The sequence below is a fragment of the Candida jiufengensis genome, assembly GCF_024610255.1.
Source record: "Candida jiufengensis strain CBS 10846 chromosome Unknown scaffold13, whole genome shotgun sequence".
Taxonomy (NCBI): domain Eukaryota; kingdom Fungi; phylum Ascomycota; class Pichiomycetes; order Serinales; family Debaryomycetaceae; genus Lodderomyces; species Lodderomyces jiufengensis.
The window spans coordinates 196,852-215,308 of NW_026261567.1; the positions used below are offsets into that span (position 1 = coordinate 196,852).

General features: G+C 28.6%; 8 protein-coding genes across 8 annotated transcripts; 6 read left to right on the forward strand and 2 right to left on the reverse strand. All coding sequences in view use genetic code 12, as the record gives it.

The window, feature by feature from the left end:
- Positions 1–116: 116 nt before the first annotated feature.
- Positions 117–3,514, reverse strand: SMC6 (DNA repair protein; the record flags this gene model as incomplete). Its single annotated transcript, XM_051766110.1, has 2 exons — positions 117–3,392; positions 3,455–3,514. The coding sequence occupies 2 exons, from the start codon at positions 3,512–3,514 to the stop codon at positions 117–119; spliced, it is 3,336 nt and encodes a 1,111-aa protein (XP_051617697.1).
- Positions 3,515–4,016: 502 nt separating this feature from the next.
- Positions 4,017–4,691, forward strand: YAF9 (Yaf9p; the record flags this gene model as incomplete). Its single annotated transcript, XM_051766111.1, has 1 exon — positions 4,017–4,691. One exon carries the CDS (start codon positions 4,017–4,019, stop codon positions 4,689–4,691), a length of 675 nt encoding a protein of 224 aa, XP_051617698.1.
- Positions 4,692–4,883: 192 nt separating this feature from the next.
- KGF54_005326 (chromatin DNA-binding EKC/KEOPS complex subunit) lies at positions 4,884–5,171 on the forward strand (the record flags this gene model as incomplete). Its single annotated transcript, XM_051766112.1, has 1 exon — positions 4,884–5,171. The coding sequence occupies one exon, from the start codon at positions 4,884–4,886 to the stop codon at positions 5,169–5,171; it is 288 nt and encodes a 95-aa protein (XP_051617699.1).
- A 590-nt stretch (positions 5,172–5,761) lies between these two features.
- KGF54_005327 (uncharacterized protein) lies at positions 5,762–6,301 on the forward strand (the record flags this gene model as incomplete). Its single annotated transcript, XM_051766113.1, has 1 exon — positions 5,762–6,301. One exon carries the CDS (start codon positions 5,762–5,764, stop codon positions 6,299–6,301), a length of 540 nt encoding a protein of 179 aa, XP_051617700.1.
- A 385-nt stretch (positions 6,302–6,686) lies between these two features.
- PEX1 (AAA family ATPase peroxin 1) lies at positions 6,687–9,833 on the forward strand (the record flags this gene model as incomplete). The annotated part of the gene is made up of 1 exon (XM_051766115.1): positions 6,687–9,833. The coding sequence occupies one exon, from the start codon at positions 6,687–6,689 to the stop codon at positions 9,831–9,833; it is 3,147 nt and encodes a 1,048-aa protein (XP_051617701.1).
- Positions 9,834–9,911: 78 nt separating this feature from the next.
- On the reverse strand, positions 9,912–10,835 carry DPP3 (bifunctional diacylglycerol diphosphate phosphatase/phosphatidate phosphatase; the record flags this gene model as incomplete). The annotated part of the gene is made up of 1 exon (XM_051766116.1): positions 9,912–10,835. One exon carries the CDS (start codon positions 10,833–10,835, stop codon positions 9,912–9,914), a length of 924 nt encoding a protein of 307 aa, XP_051617702.1.
- Positions 10,836–13,886: 3,051 nt separating this feature from the next.
- On the forward strand, positions 13,887–14,948 carry KGF54_005330 (uncharacterized protein; the record flags this gene model as incomplete). The annotated part of the gene is made up of 1 exon (XM_051766117.1): positions 13,887–14,948. The coding sequence occupies one exon, from the start codon at positions 13,887–13,889 to the stop codon at positions 14,946–14,948; it is 1,062 nt and encodes a 353-aa protein (XP_051617703.1).
- A 1,889-nt stretch (positions 14,949–16,837) lies between these two features.
- KGF54_005331 (pepsin-like aspartic protease) lies at positions 16,838–17,974 on the forward strand (the record flags this gene model as incomplete). The annotated part of the gene is made up of 1 exon (XM_051766118.1): positions 16,838–17,974. One exon carries the CDS (start codon positions 16,838–16,840, stop codon positions 17,972–17,974), a length of 1,137 nt encoding a protein of 378 aa, XP_051617704.1.
- Between the last annotated feature and the right edge of the window lie 483 nt (positions 17,975–18,457).

An 18,457-nucleotide genomic window follows, 5' to 3' on the forward strand; every position in this document is an offset into this window, starting at 1 on the left:
TGTAAATAGAGATAAATTAATAAGTGTAAATATTTAAAATTATTAAATTACTTATATCAGTGAAAAAAATTATACAATTAGAATTGAAAAAACAAAATAGCAAAAACCGCCTCAAGCTAATTATCACTTCTTGGATCAGACATCTTATGAATTCTAACATTAGAACTAGTTAAATCTCCAACAACTGCAATATCTTGTGGTGTTATAAATATACTTTGAGATTTAGGATATCTTCCTAATTCAGTAAGTAATAATTTAATACTAATTGATCTATTTATGGAATCCATATAAACATCAAATTCATCTAAACCTCTAATTTTAGAATTCATAGCTTGCCAAATTGATAATAAAAGGGCAATTTGTGTATATGATTTTTCACCACCTGATAATGATTCAACTGTACGTGTTTTATCATCTTGTTTTGTTTTAACTAAAAGTTCTAAAGATCTTTCACCAAAATTCATATTTAATGATCCTTTGAAACCTCTTAATTCCATTGCATCTTCAAATGTACGTCTTGCTAAATTGACCGCATGACTTATAGTTGTACTTAAAAATGATATTCTTATGCTTATTTCTTCTTCTAATCTGTGATGAATAAATTCAAGATGTTGATGATTATCTCTTGCATTATCTCTCTTAGATTGAGCTAATTTTAATTCAGCTATAACTACCTCCAAAGATGTCCCCAAATTTCTTTCAGCTTCTTCTATTTGATATTGAATATCTTTGTATTCAGCTTCTATAGATTGTTGAGTATCATCTTCAGTAATTTCAACTTCTTCTCTATTACAAAATTCTCTCGCTTTTGTTATGGACTCGAGTAATTTACCTTCACCTCTACCAAGTAATTTTCTATTGTTTTCAATAATTGTTTGTTGTTCAGTTTCAATATATGCAGTTTTCTTCTTTTTATCTTCCAAAATTCTAATATACTCTTTAAGTTCTTCTAATTTATTAGTTGCATCATATTTTTTTTGATCCATTTCATTAACTAACAGTTTCAAAATATTAAGATTATCTCTTGATTCTTGATAGTTACCTTTTTTCAGTTCAATATCTTCTGCAAGTGACTGATTTAAACCTTCTAATCTTTCAATTTGTGATTTATCTTCTTCAATTTTCAGTTCATATTTTAATGCTATACTCTGATCAATTTCTTTATCAATTTTATCTTCCAACTCTGTTCTATTTTTTTTCAATCTTGCTAATTCTTGACTTAAGTTTCTTTTTTTACCATTTAGTTTAGTACGTTCTTCTTCAAAAATTCTTTTTTCATCCCTCATTTGTCTTTCGATGTTATTCAATTTTTGATTTTCTCTATGAATGTCGAGTTTGATATCTTCTAACAATTCCTCTTTATTTGAAGCTCCAAATTTAGGCATTTTCCCAGAGTAATTAATTGGATCCAGTCGAAAACCATTATAATCACTGATTCTTGACCCCGAAGTATCGCTAAATTGAATCAAAACATTATACACATCTGGTCTTATACTTAATTCTTTAGCTTCATTAAAGGAGTTAGCAATAATGGTTTTTTCAATTGCACTAAGATCAATCAAAGCGTATAATACTGCTTCATCACTAACTTCTACCATATCCAAAATAGTTGTTCCTCTCGCTTTACCACTTTCATAATGAAACTTTTCAGTTCTTCTTACAATAATATTGCAATATAACCCATTATCCTTCAAAATTTTGGCCAACTTGACCCTATCTTGATTATTAGCAACAATAAATGAATCCAATTGTTTACTCAAAGCACCATCGAGTAATCGTTTCCATTCATCGTATTGCCTCTTTACAACAACGAAACTACCAAGTGGACCAATTGGTTTTTGAGACCATTGTAAACTGTTAATAGACTTAAATATGTCTTGCATACGATTAGCTCCCCATGGAGTGTATTTAGAATTTTGTTCCCTTTCCAAATTTACTTGACGTTGTTTGAGTTCTTGTATACCTTCTGCTACTTGTCTTCTAGAACTAGTTAATTCTTCAAATCTTGAATCAGGATTTCTTTCGAGATTTCTAATTGATTCGCTAATTTCTTTTAATTTATCCTCACATTTTCTGATATCTTCAAAAACTAAAGCTAATTCTTCTCTCATATGATCTTTTGATCCGCCTTGTTCTGCTTCGATTTTTGTTCTTTCTTCATCTAGTTTTCGCTGAGTATATTCTATATCTTCCTGAATGTTTTTAATTTCTCTTGCATGTTTAGCAATTTCTTCATTTTGCATTTTAATTTGATGTTTCATTGACTCTCTAACGTCTTTAGCATCTTCATACTCTTGATATTTTGAATCGAAGTCATTTTGTATTTGTAACACATCATCCGTTAATCGTTGTTTTTCAGAATCTTTAGCTCTTATTTCTTCATCAGCAAATTCCATTTGAGCTCTAGCTTCTTGAATTTTATTTTCAGCTTCCAGAATATTATCATGACATTCTTTCATTTTCTTTTCAATAGCTTCAACATTAAACCAATAAACTTTACCAGCAATATTCTCCAATTTATTTCGAAGATGATCATTTTTTCTATGAGTCTCATATACTTTTTTAGTCTTTTTATAACTTGTTTCACAATCTGAAAGATAAATTTTTGATTGATCAATCCTACTATCAATATCTCTGATATTTCTAGCAGTGCTATCTAAATTATCATGTATATCATTAATATATGCACCAGCCATAAAATATTCAAACTTAGTTTTAGCAGTAGCTGTAGTTAAAAATTCTCTTGCTTTATCTTGTGACAAAAATGCTAATGGATTATCAACTGTAATATTAAATTTATATAGCATATCATCTAAAACTGCTTTTTTCAGTGATACAGTTTTACCCAGTTCAGATTTAATTGCATAAGAATTTGAACCAACTCTTACTAATTTTCTTTCAATAATAATTTTTTTTCCATATTCTTCTGGTTTATAAGCCATTGGTCCTTCATTCTTTATGGTAATGCTTATTCTTGATGTGGATTTACCATCTTTAATTAAATCTCTTATTGAACTACCTCTATTTGTATCATTTGCTTTTGCACCTAATCCTACTGATATACCAGTTAAAATTGCACTTTTACCAGAACCATTTCTACCAATAATGAAATTGATCTGTGGTCCCAAAACTAATTCAAAAGAATCATGACACATAAAATTTTTCAAGCTTAATTTTTCTATAATACCTGCTTGAGCTGGTGCTTCAAAATCTTCACCAATAATTTCTTCTGTAGCTGAATTATCTTCATCTTCATCAATTGATTCTGTTTCTGATTCTTCGTCTTCTCCATCATCTTCTTCATCTTCATTTATTTGTGTCATTTTGGCCCGTCTTTTTTGCGGTCTCATCATTGACAGTGTAATTTGTTGTGAAGGTGGCATATATGAATCCTATTAAATTCTGTGGTTAGTATCATATAGATCAAAATAAAGTTGCGATTGATCCAACATACCGTTAAACTTTCCAGATTGAAAGCATCATCTTCCCTATGTCGTTTTAAAGTAGTTGCCATGATTTATGCATGTTCTTATAATACTGTGGATGATTGTAATAACTAAAGTTTTGAAATAAATTGTAATCTCTTAATCTAAATCAATTCAAAAATTTAGTTGTAGTACACAAAAAAAATAAATAAAAAACAATTCCAATCTTTTCAACACGCGTCACTTTACTTTACAACCAACCAAATTTTATACAAAACTTTATTTATGATCATAGTTGTGTAAATAGTCAAGATTTGTAGAAAGGACATTGAACTTACTAACGTAGCTCAATATTGAGCTCCAAGGGTACTCAAATTAAAGGAAAATACACTTCAAATCATTGATAATACATTTTCATAAAATTTGGTAGCTATTTGTCTAAAAAATAATAGACATGATTCTGCGACACGGAACGAAGCTTAGGAAAACAACATTACTTTATTATTCTACTTGACTTACTGCAATACATTAATCATACAAAATAAACCAAATAAATATCATTTACATCAATCAAATCAACCACAAATTAAAATGAGTGCAAACTCAAGAAGGATAAAATTTGTTTCTATATCACTACCAGTCCTATATGGAAATCATGCTTATAAACTAACACCAGAAAAGAGAAAACCAAATACTCCACCAGATCATACTCATGAATGGACCGTTTTCTTTAAACCAGTGTTAGGAGAAATAGATTTAACTCCACTTATAAAGAAAGTCACTTTTAAATTACATGAAACTTATGAGAACCCTATCAGATCAATAGAACATCCACCATATCAAGTTACAGAAACAGGATGGGGAGAATTTGAAATTATAATAAAATTACATTTTCATCCAGGTGTAGATTTAGGTATAAATGAAAAAAATTTTCAAATTTTTCATCCATTGAAATTACATCCTTATAATCCTCAACATCCAAAAAGAGAAAATGGAGAAGTTCATTCCATTTTATATGATGAATTAGTATTTAATGAACCAACTGATAAAGTATTTGAAATATTAACTAGAAAACCTGGAAATTTGATACCTTATAAGTTAACAAACCCAGACAAGAGAGATCAAGAATATTTACGACCCGATGAAAATGATGAATTAAATAGAATGGATATTTATATCGAAAAAGTTAAAAAGGAAATTGAAAATCAAGCTGTAGAATATAAAAAACTAGAACAAGAAAAATTAGCACTAGAGAATAATTCTTGAGAATGAAGCAAAGTAAAGAGGTTTATAGTTCTAATAAATGACATACTAATGAAACAACTGTCTTTCCTAACATGTAGACCTTGTTGATAAATATTTTGCGTTATATCTGCGCATATTTAGACTTCTAAAAAATAAGTTTTTCACAATACATTTCAATCAATATCAAAAATCAAATACCGAAGAGCTGTCCAAATGCCAGAATTGACACTAAATATCCCTTTTGAGACTTCAAGACAAGCTCAAATAGCTCAAAACACACTACTACCAGACCCTGTATTAAAATCAGATGAATTGAAAATTGAATACACCACTAATGAAAATGTTTTAAATATTAAATTCTCAGGTATAAGTGATAGAGTTATTCGAGTTTCTATAAGTAATGTTTTGGATAATATTAAGACTATTGTCGAATGTATGGATGAATTTGATGGGAAAGAAGATGAGGAAGGGGATATTGATAATAATAGAATGAATGGTTAAAGATTTACCAAATGAGTCGTCACAACGATTACTTATTAGAACTTGAGTTTATCATTGCCCAAAATTGTTTTCAACAGAAATCTAAAGGGTAAAGATTTGTAACATATGGGCTATAGAAATCAGGATAGAGATGCTTGAGGTAAAAATCCGACAATTTTTATGGAAAGAAAGTTTAATACCGTTCACTGTGGTTATTTGACAATATTTGGACTCTCATTTACCTAAGTTGATTAGTTCAGATTTTTGGAGAGCACAATCATTGGACCAGGTTGAGTATCACATCGAGGTAGCATGATCCAGCTGAATATCGATGTATTTCACGACAGTTTGATTGATTGAAATGACAATATAGTACAACATTATTTATATAAAAGAAGAACTATAGAGAACAGTATAGCGACTTACTATAAATTTTGTAGACAGTCTAATTCTTGATCTCTTCATACTGATCCAAAGTTGAAAAATTGGAGTGGGGCTTTTGGTAGTGCTCTTTGGATCAATAGTAGTAGTTACAGAAATTTAATCACTAGCATTGTTAAATCATCAAATAATTGCAAAAGAAATCATATATCTCAACGAATATATATATAATGGGCTGGTTTGGTGGAAGTAGCTCACCACAACCACCGTCAAAAGTATCACTCGTATCAGAATATAAAGAACCAGAAAGACCAAAACCACAACAATTTCTAGAAGATCTACCTCCAAAATTTGAAGACTCACCACCACAACAAAACAGACCACCACCGCTACAAAAACAGCCAACATTAGCAGATGCAGCACGCACTATAAAGTTTTCGGACTTTAGTGTGGATAGATTCGTGACAATGCCATGTTTTAGAGAAGCTATGATTACGGGATTTCAAGCAATGGGAGTTTTGGGAGTTATTACATTTTTGATACATAAAAATCCTAGTAAAGCTTTGAATTGGTCAATGGGTGGATTCTTTCTAGGGAATTTAGTTGGTTGGGAACAATGTAGATCTTTGAGAAGAAGATCTTTTGAAATGGTTGAAAAAGCTAAACATGATAAAGAAGAAAAACATAAGAAAAAATGGGAGGAAATGCAAAAGTCTCAAAGTACAAAGGAAGATTTAGAGAAGTTTGAAGATTTTAATAGTAGGAAATAAGTTGGGGTTTTATTTTACTTGTAAATAGATTTATTTAATAAATGATTTAATGAAGTTTTTGTTATTCTCGATGATGAGTTTAAATCTGATTGTTGATTAGGATTGTTATTGCTCTCAAAATTGTTTCTTTGTATAATGTAGTTTTGATCAAATAGTAGAAAGTCAAATCAAAGTTGTTGTTCTATGTATCAAAAATCTTTTTTGAGTTGGACCGTGCTAAAAAAATATTTCTTCCCCACCTTTCGGTATGAAAAATTAATTTTTACAAACAGAAAAATTGTTGCACTATAGACATTCACCACCATAATTTATCACCATCAGTAATTCAAAATTATACTAGATTTATGTATAGCACCAGATAACCAACATCATAAGTAGTATAAGCATGGATAATCACAAAGTGACAATTGCATACAAGACTTTAAAGTCAAATTTGGTGAATTTACCATCAAATTTAACAAATCTTTTATTTACAGCCAATATTCAAGTCCAAGATATTATCATCGAAATGATTGTACCGTCAACTAACAAACAGCAGAAACAACCATCAAAATACTATGCAGGCTGGTCAGGAATGTCATCCTCGAAACTACAAACATTAGAGATCGATCCAATTTTTGCACAATCATTAAATATTTTAGATAAATCATCAATCATAGTCAACTTAAAAATTGGTAATTATGAAGCAACAAATATAAACTTGGAACCATTAACTAGTTCAGATTGGGAAGTAGTTGAACTAAATGCTCAATTAATTGAAGATAAATTATTGAATCAAAGTAGATGTGTTGCCTTAAATCAGATATTAGTTGTTTATCCTAATGCTACAACTTCTGCAAAATTAATAGTTACCGATATTGGGAACAATGAAAACAAGTTTGCCAAAATATCTCCATATTGTGAAATTGCAATTGCTCCAAAAGTGAGACAGAAGAAAGAAGTAACTACAGATAGTAAAAGTGTCACAAGTCTGAAGAGTGTTAGAAAAGAAGATTATAATGGATTAACACTGATTTTGAGAAGAGGAATTAGTTTACCACATAACTTGTATAAAGACACCACTGAAAGATCTGGATACCAAGTTTATGTCGACTTTAATGACTTACCAAAAGAGTTTGATTCATATGTTGCAGTATCAATTGTATCTGGTCCAAATGATTTGAAAAACAATTTAGAAAATGAAAACGATATTAAGGAAAATAAAAGAATAATTGCAAAACTTGTAAACTACAAGAAATCAAGTAATAATAATATTGGACTTTCAAAAGATTTATCAATTGCATTAAATGTATTTGGTCAAACTGGGAATATAGTAGTTTTAAAACCTGCAATTAAAAGTTCACCAAAACGTCCTACTACTTTTGTCATATGCCCATATATAATCAATTCCAACAAAAAGAAAGAAATAAATCAAACCAAAACAAATAAATCAATTCAACAATTAACAGATGCATTATATCCTCAAATATCAACATGGCCAATTACAAATTTTATGAAAATACCGAATATACCAGGTATTTTACCCTATGGTGGGATATTAAGATTTAGAAAAAATGAAAGTTATAATGCATGGATTAGACCTTATGATTTAAATACCAAAAAACCAATTAAAATAGAATTGGGTGATGAGTTGCTAAGACCACAATCATTTATCCAAGATCTTAATTCTAACATCTCACCAGTCGAAGAATCAGAAGCAATTGGAACTGAATCCGCAATAGAAGATTTAGTTGATGCTTTTGTAATATCAGAAAATACAGGTACATTAATATACGGTCATTCAGGAAGTGGTAAAACATTATACTTGAAAAAGATAAGTGAAAAATTAAATCAAGAGCATGGTTTTTTCACAAAATACATTTCATGTGATACATTGATGAATGAAAATTTTCAAAACTTATCCAAAAATCATATTTTCAAATGGTTACAACAATGTTCATGGAATAAACCATCTTTGTTAATATTAGATAATGTTGATAAGATAATGAATATCGAAATGGAAAATATGGATGCAACAAAATCAAATCAAACTACTGAATTTTTCATCTCACAATTAACTAAATTACATAATCAACAAGATTCAAATATTTCAATATTACTTTCTGCTACTTCAAAAGAAAGTATTAATAAATTGTTGTTGGGTAGTCATTTAATAGAAAATTTCTATCATATCAACGCACCCGATAAATCTTTGAGGTTCAAGATTTTGGAAAGTCAATTGTCTGAAAAATTACAATGTAAAATAAATGTTGACTTAATGGATTTAGTCAGTGAAACAGAAGGTTATCTACCAAATGATTTGAAAATTTTATGTGACAGAATATACCATCAATGTTTATCATCACCAACCACAGAAGAAGAAGAACAGAAAAATGTAGTTGATTCAGCACACGTCACGAAGGCATTGGAAAATTTTGTTCCATCAAGTTTAAGAGGTGTGAAGTTACAAAAATCAGGCACAAGTTGGTCAGATATTGGTGGATTAACAGACGCTAAAAATATTTTATTGGAAACATTAGAATGGCCCACCAAATACGCACCAATATTTGCAAATTGTCCATTAAGATTAAGATCAGGTATTTTACTTTATGGATATCCGGGATGTGGTAAAACTTTACTAGCAAGTGCAGTTGCAGGTCAATGTGGATTAAACTTCATATCCATTAAAGGTCCAGAAATTTTGAATAAATATATTGGTGCTTCAGAACAAAGTGTTAGGGAGTTGTTTGAAAGAGCACAAGCTGCAAAACCATGTATTTTATTTTTTGATGAATTTGATTCGATTGCACCAAAAAGAGGTCATGATTCTACTGGTGTTACTGATAGAGTAGTTAATCAAATGTTAACACAAATGGATGGTGCTGAGGGTTTGGATGGTGTTTATGTATTAGCAGCAACTTCAAGACCAGATTTAATTGATAGTGCATTGTTAAGACCTGGTAGATTAGATAAAAGTGTAATTTGTGATATGCCCAATTATGAAGATAGATTGGATATTTTAAAAAGTATAACCAACAAAATGGAATTAAGTGATGATGTTGATTTGAATGAAATTGCTAAAAATACAAATGGATTTAGTGGTGCTGATATGCAAGGGTTAGGTTATAATGCATATTTGAAGGCTGTTCACGTCAGACTAGAAGCATTAGAAGCACAAGAAAATTCGGAGGAGAAAGGTACAAATAATGATGAATCAAATATTGAATTTTTCAAAGTTAGTGGTGATGATAAAAATTTAAAATTAAAATCAACTGAAAGGGTAAAATTATTACATCAAATTCAACAATTTACATCAAATGAAAAACATTCACAAATAAAAGATAAAACAGCAGACAAGAAGTCGGAAGATCCAAGAGTTTTGATTACTCAAACTAATTTCTTAGATTCTTTGAAGGAGACAAAACCCTCAATTTCACTTACAGAGAAACAAAAATTGAATAGAATTTATTCTCAATTCGTTGATAGTAGAGATGGTAATTTACCTGATGGTACACCAAGTAATGAAATTGGTGGTAGAACTACATTAATGTGAAGATTTAGAGAGAATTTCAAATTCCAAACTATAAACTAATTAGATACCCTAATTAAAAAAGCATTAATTCGTAAACCCTTAAACATTATTTAATCTAGTATAACTTGTATTCTCATCATCACCAACAACAAAATCACCATTCTTTTTGACCTGCTCTGAATTTTCTTCTTCAATAATAATCAAATTGTAAAAACTTTGTGGATTATTTATCCAAGGAAACAATCTAAAATAAGACCAACAACCAATAACTAATCCCAAAGTTGAACCAATAAAAACATCAACAAAGTGGTGTCTGTAATCTTGAGTTCTACTTAATGCAATGAAACTAGCAACAAGCAAAGGTACAAACCCACCAATCAACCATCTCCAACTACCAACCCAAGTATTAGAAGCTTGCAACTGTCCCAATAAAAACATAGCTAAATATCCTAACCCTGCAAAACTTATTGACGAGTGACCACTTGGAGTTGTTCTAAATCCATCCTCTAATTTTCCCATATCTGTTTGTGTACAAACTTCAATTGATACTAATTTATCTAGAGGTGTTCCTTCTTTAGGTATACATCTTTCCAAGAAATCTGGTCTTAATCTCCCTATCCAATTCTTTAAAATGTCAGTAGTTATAGAAGTTATCAAAACCGCTAAGATTAATCCCAAACACGCGACATAAGTGTTATATACTTTATATTTTGTGGTTGTTAATAAGATTGAAACTCCGAATGTAACCAATAGTGGAATCCAAGTTGAATACATAAATAGTTCAGTATTATTTACTGTTTCCCTTTCTGCGAAAGGATGTTGAATCGTTATATCTCCAAGATAAAACTGTCTATGGAAAGGTTTGACGTGGTACGTTATGAAAAATATTACCACCAAAGCAACTAATAATATTAAATCTGTTATTCTCCATTTTAATACTGATTGCGGTATAATACTTAGATTTATTCTGTTGAAGTTTTGCAGTTTCTTGTTTAATTTTTGGATGATTTCTTGAAACGTCATTCTTTACACTATACTGTAATTAGGAACTGATTGATGAACAATTGAATTGTTGTCAATAAGTGTGCAATACCTGTATGTTGAAGTGAAACTGTGATGAAATTTATTAAGTAAATTGTAAGTATCTTTCAGTCCTCCTAGTCAATTCTTTTTTCTATTATTAATTCCTTTATCTTAAGACGCAATAATAATTTGAAACAAGGTAGTTATATAGTAATTAAGAATGACAAATAATTGCCTTCTTTGGACTATATAATAATGAAGATCAATGCTACAACTCAGAGTATTTTCTAACGAACAAATACAATTAACATGATATATATACGACAATAGAAAATAAATTCAACATCATATTCTGTTAAACAAAACTTACTATTTTAAGGAAGCTTGTAACATGATGCACATCTTAAACTTATCCTGAGGAAGAATTAATAAACCTAATCATCTTTAAAGAACAATTTGACTAGACGTTGAAAGTAATCTGTGAGTAAGTAGTCCATATGTCGACTGGATCTGTCCAATTTCTGCCAGACAAGATAAAAGTGATAATGACAATGTGGGGACTTAAATCAAGATTCATATTGAATCTGAAATACTAAATACATAGACTACATAACTCAGATTATAAGTTTTTATTTACAACCAGACTATTCAATATCAATTAGAACAATTCTATAACAATTCTATAATGTGAATTGGATTACAACCAACTCAATTACCTCATTAACATTATAGTCGCCAATTCACAATTGTGGAAGCACTCATCAACAACAAATTTATTATAATCAAGTGTGTTCATACTGTTCATCAAGTTCTTTTTAACAATACTTATTGCCACCGCAATGTAATCGTTTCGTAATGCATTTATATCAACCTGTCCCACCACTAACCTGTCCATAGTCAGAATATATATAATCAATTAAGTAATAACTTTTATTGTTAAACGCAAATTTAATGAAATTGGGTAATCTACCACGAAATCAGAACCGATATCTTTAACATCAATTACATCATCAGCAACACCTTGTGAAACTAATAACAACGAAACTCGTAAGCAGCTAAATCCAGAGACATAAATAGGTGATGCGTCAATAACGAGGTTTTGACAAAATCGTATCCGTCAATGACTAATCACGTCATAGTTGTCAACGTGAGTAACAATACTGAAAATTTGCCAACACGAGCATAAGATTAGTTATGAAATATAGGAAGAAGTTTAACTCGAGAATCAATTGGTGAAGAATTAGAGCAATTTATTAAATAGACAGAAGTTTCATTCTACAATCTCCTATAATAATACTCCCAACGATACCACCAATACCAATAATAATGCGATCAAGTGAATGAACTCACCTCAGTACCAAGATCTTCTTCAAGAGCATTACCAACTTCTCATAAATTTCAGTCAACAGTGTCATCAGATGGTGGAATATCTTATTCATCTAGTGGATCACATAGCTCAACCAAGTATTTTACATATGTGGTACTCACAACAATCACAATTTGGAACAGGGCCCCAAAGTCTTAATGAAATATTAGTAGTCGATGCTGCTATAGTTGGATGCTTTGAATCTATTATGTCAGATTATTAATTTTAAGTACTATTTTACATTTCAAATTTAAGTTTAAAACTACATGTTTTTATCGTAAGTTAGATATTTTGAAAAATACTTACATTATGAATCAAAAAACATTTATTGGAAACCAACTGATACAGTCTGGGATTTCAATTGAATTCAGCATCGAACGTTTTAAACTATAAATTTTATACAAGGGTATAAATTAAAGGGTCCTAAAACAAAAGCGCTACCAATATTTTCTTAGTTCAAATTAGTTTATATAAGCTTTGCAAAATCTATTTAAATTTGCATGTATAGATCCGAATCTACACTCACAATTATGTCACTACAAATAGTTAAATTAGCATTCCAAAATAGTTCAAATCACTGAGTATAAATTAATCAAAAAGTTTCTTAAATCCTCACAAAAATTGATATCACTTTTTTTTCATAATCAACCAAAACACACTTAAACTTTGAACTTTAATACATACTACAAAGTTCAGATTTACACATATTCATTACAAAGTTCAATTATATTATAATAATATTCAAATATATACACATCAGTATATTAATCAACTTTAAAATTATATACTTATTACAGTCAATTTTACTCATATCACAAATATCAAATTCATACAACAAGAGTATATCACACAACTTTTAAGTTTTATAAAAATTAGAATCAACTTTACTCATATTAAAACTTACTCAAACTTTGAACTTCAAAATATCCTACAAAGCTTAAACTTACACATATCAACTAAAAATTTCAATTATATTATAATAATATTCAGATATATATACATCAGTATATCAATCAACTGTAAAATTAAATACATATTACAATCAATTTTACTCATATCATAAATTTCAAATTTATACAATAAGAGTATATCACACAACTTTTAAGTTTTACAAAAATTAGATTCAACATTACTCATATTAAAGCTTATTCAAACTTTGAACTTCAATACATACTACAAAGTTCAGATTTACACATATCAATTATATAATACAATTATATTATAATAATATTCAGATATATACTTATCAGTATATCAATCAATTTTAGGATTATACACATATTACACTCAATTTTTCTCATATCATAAATTTCAAATTTATAGAACAAAAGTATATCACACAACTTATAGTTCCATAGGAAGTAAAATCAACTTAATTCATAATTTATAATCGAAATTTATACTACAGCTGCAGTATATTATTCTTTAAGATTTATACAAATCAAAAACTTTAAGTTTCATACATCTACAACTTAGAAGTTTTAAATTTCATCCAACTACTACTTCTTACTTTTAAGTTTCATACAACTACAAATTTAAAACAAGAAATTAAACTTATCTTAATTACTAAAATGTGTTTCCATCAATCAAATAAAAAAAATATTATCAAAAACTTTATCACCAAACCATTTAAAAACCAATCAATTAAAAAATCGATTAAAAAAATTCATCAATTAATTACAGAAATGGACCCAGAAAGTCTTGAAAAATTACAACAAGATTTAACTAGAATTACAGTTTTACATAATAATCAATTATTTGATGCAGGTTGTATATCACCAGTTACAATCATTAGAGATGAATTAAGTGATACTGGTATTTATGCAAGACCATTTAATTCACAACAACAACAAAAATTAGAATTCGATGACAATCATGGAATTGTTACAAATGTTTTAGAAGATGGTGTTGCAATTAAGGAATTAGAAATTATTGCTTACAAAAACGACTTTGCACCAGGTTTTGGTAAGGAAGATGATAGAGGAATTGCAGATTCGACACCAGATACTAATAGAGAAAGAGCAATTGAAATTGATGAAAATGGAGAAACTATTAAATTTATGGTTAATGATCAAGTTGAAAAAGTTGCTAAAATTGATTTCGAAAATGAGGATGATTTGGAGTCACTAGTAAATAACTCAGATTATGAAGCTTATATTGGAAATTTTAGATCTACCAATTATTTACCAAGAAGAAGAAAAAATATATCTAATGAATCATCAAGTGAAGCTAATTCAAATAAAACAGAAGCTGATTCAGAATGTAATTGTTACAAGTTAAATGAAATTGTATCTGATGAAGTTATATTTAGTCCAACTCTGAACAATTCCAATAATGATGAAAATAAAATTGTAACACATAATAAATCTAGTTCTGCTTTACCTAATGAAGAAGATAACAATTTTGTGGTTGTTAATACAAAAGACTACCAAGTCAAGGATTATGGAACTGTCCTTGTGAAGAAGAGGAGAAACGGGTTTAATGCTGCTCAGACCTTAGAATTATTTGATGATGTTTATAAAGTAGGTTCAAGCAAAAATTTAGAGCAAAATAATTCAAGTACAGATGAAACTGCTGATGATAATAATCAATTAAATGAAGATGAAGGAAATGAAAATGCTTCGTTTATTAATGATCATTTAATTACAAATTCAGATCAAGAACAAGAAAGATTATTTGATGAACTTAACAATCAATTAAAAATAAATTCAAAAAGAACTAAATTTTTTAAATTTTTGAGAATTTAATCACAATATCGTTATTTTGTGGGATTTTTACCAGAATTTGATATTAGTACTTCACACTGAATTTTTCAAAGGTTCTTAAAATTGGATAACCAANAACATTTTCAACATTTAAAAATCAACATTTTCAACATTTAAAAATCAACATTTTCAACATTTAAAAATCAACATTTTCAACATTTAAAAATTAACATTTTCAACATTTGAAAATCATCAAGGTTTAATTTTTTACCATCATCAACATTAGCAATTTTTCAATTATAGATCAAAAAAGATATCAACGAAATTTTCATTACAACAACCTTAGACTGGCCACCTATAGTTTTAATAATGGATAAACACCTTTCAACTACATTTTTAGTTCACAATATTTTTATTTTAAGTTTTTCGTTTTTAGTTTTATAAGTTAATAAAATCAATTAACTTGATTGTTTTCAATTTTGTAGTTTTCTCTAACTCTCTATTTATTAGAAATATTGTCAAAATTGAAAGTTTCTTAGGTTATCATATATATACTAATAATAGATTTTAGTAGTCTTGCACCATTCGTGGGGTTCTGGAGTTAGTTCAACCATATAAAATAAAACTAGTAAATTTATCATATCAAGTATACCTTCTAATTGTCCTAAATGGCTTGATCAATTAGCTTACATAGAATCTAAATGCAATTATTACTTAATTTCAATTCATTCAATTTGCTTATATAAAAATTAAATACAAAGTATTAAAAAAAAAAAAAAAAAATTACAATTCAAAAATAAATTAAAAATTTCATCAAGTTAAGTGATATATATAAATTTTTCAAGTCTGGCCAGCTAGGGAAATGGATGGTATTATTTACTTATGGTATTTTAAATAGTAGTTATTATTGTTTAATTTTTTTCTGAATAAGTATTTCTCTATAACTATTAATGTAGCTTCTTAACAATCAAATAAAGCTCGTCTTCAATAAGTTTAAATAGTCTTGGACAATATGAATATAGATAAAAATTACAACTTAAAAAAAAAAGTTTTTTAAATACATGTTTTACAAATGGGTTAATAAAACTTCTACGCTTTGTTCTGATATTTTAGTTACTGTCACAAATGCAATTAACTAATTCTACTGATACAAAACTCGGTTGAATTATTAAATGAAGTAGAAACGTGGAACTTAGCTACAAAGCTAGTATTCAACTGAAATTTATTAATTCTTTGTAAATATCAAAACCAATTATCAATTTATTTGCTACATTTTAGTTTTCATTTCCAATAGGTTTGAAATTTACTCGTAATAAATCAATAAATTTTTTGAAAGAATTTAGTAGATTTTAGTAAGAATTCATTTTTTTAATTTATTGTGTCAGCTCTTAATCTAAAATTGGTTTATGCTCAACTTGCATTAGGACTTGAGGACATGAAAAAGCTGACACGAAAACTAAAAGCTCGTTGATATAAAAGATCTCACCGTTCCCATTTTGAACCAATTTTAGAAACTAAAGTGAATTCGAAGTCACATATGGGAAATTTGAATTTGAATTCTCCATTTAAAAATTAGTTAATTTTAGTTCATTTTGCAACAATTATCTAAAAATGTTCTCTATCATTTTTGTGTCAAGCCCAAAAACAACCCTTTTTTTTTGTTTTTGATTGTACACAAACTAAAACTAGCCAATTGTTCAAAACTTCAAAACTAGTGGAGTCGATATGTTAAACATTTTTGTAAAACTGCAACATGATTAAGTCAGTATTATAGACTGGCTCTAGCTCATGTTTTTTTCTTGGTGAGTTGCGGGAATTTGATGTAGTTTTTAGTACTGGAAGTTCAAATGATATAAAATAGCATTATTTGGCATATTGTCAATGAATTGTCAAAACATCGTAAGTAATCCTCAAATCAAGAAAGTTTTAAAATGTTTTCACAATTGTTATTTGTTTGTGTAGGTGCATTGGTTGCTACTGTTGTTCAAGCGAGCATCCTTCAAAATGAGCCAAGAGATGGGGTTATTGCATTAGATATGCAATTTGACACAGTCTCAACAGATTTGATAAAAAGACAAGTTGGTGAACATGGTTATACATTTTCTATTGGCAGTCTTCCTAAAATAACCTTACCGATTGGGTCAAATAAAGATGAAGTTTCATTATTTGTCGATACTGGAAGTTGGTTAACTCAAGTACCTGATGTTGCCAGTAAGTGTGATAGGTGTTTGTTACCAAATGGTAAAGTAGGTTTATATGATGTTAAGAAATCTACAACTGCAAAAAAAACGGGCAGAATTTTAAAATCTAGTTTTGGTACCAATGCTTATTTTAATGGAGAAGGTGTTATTGATGATATATGGTATGGTTTGAACTTTAAAATTCCAGGAACTTTATTTAATGATGTTAAAGAAATTGGATCGGTATGGTCAAATGGTATTCTTGGACTTGCTAAACCTCCAAAAGGTGATGAAAATCAAAATATAGTATGGAATGCTTATAAAGCAGGATTAATTTCTAAACCAATTCTTGCTATAAATCAAAAGAACCAAAGTGCTAGTAGCTTGCAATTATTTTTGGGTGGTTATAGTAAGTCTCAAATGACTGAAGATTACACTTGGACTTCAATTAAAGACAATAATTTTGTTGGTCATGTGGATTTTGTTAATATAAATGGTAATAAAGTAAAAATTAATCAAACTGTAACTTTAGATACAGGAAATTATGGAATTTCTGTCAGTAAAGAAGTTCAAGAAGCTCTTTTAGACGCTTTACCTTCTGATCCATTTAATTACTGGGGTATGGTTTCCTATGATTTGATTAAAGATAGAACAATGACTGTAAGTATTTATGGTAAGAGTTATACTATTCCAGTATTAGCTTTTACTGGGCCCGATTGTGTACCAGGTGCTCAGCACTGTAGTTATATGATTTATATTTCAAAAGATTGGAATTGGGGATCTTCTTTTTCCAGATTTTTAAATTTAGCTTTAAGGTATGATGAAGGTTCTTATATAGGTATTGCAGGATGGAAACCATCAAATACAAATGATATTGTTGCTTTTTAAATAATGTATAGGATCGTTAAATACTTAAAGAAATAATGTATATTTTTGTCTAGATCTACTAATCGATTTGACATCTTAGTTTAATGAAAAATATTAATATGTTTAATGAATAAAACTAAAAAATTAAAATAAATTTGCAACCATTTTCATGCAAAAATGTTGTAAAACTTGAGAGATGTCAAATAAATTTTAAACTCCTTGAAGATTTAATAACAAGTAATCAAATAAAAAACTAGTCACCTATTGAGTCATTCTTATTGGTAAAATTAGTACAAATTTAGATTTTGACTACATTTATGATCATTATTCATGAGACTTTTGGTCATAAATTTGCCTAATTAACCTTCATTCTTATTAAAAACACCAGTAAGAAAGATTATCTAGGTTAATCGGAATAACTTTGAAGGTCATATACAAATTCAAATTGTCAATCAAAGAAGCATTGACTAAAAACGAGTATAGAATCTTGTAGTGAAGGTGAAT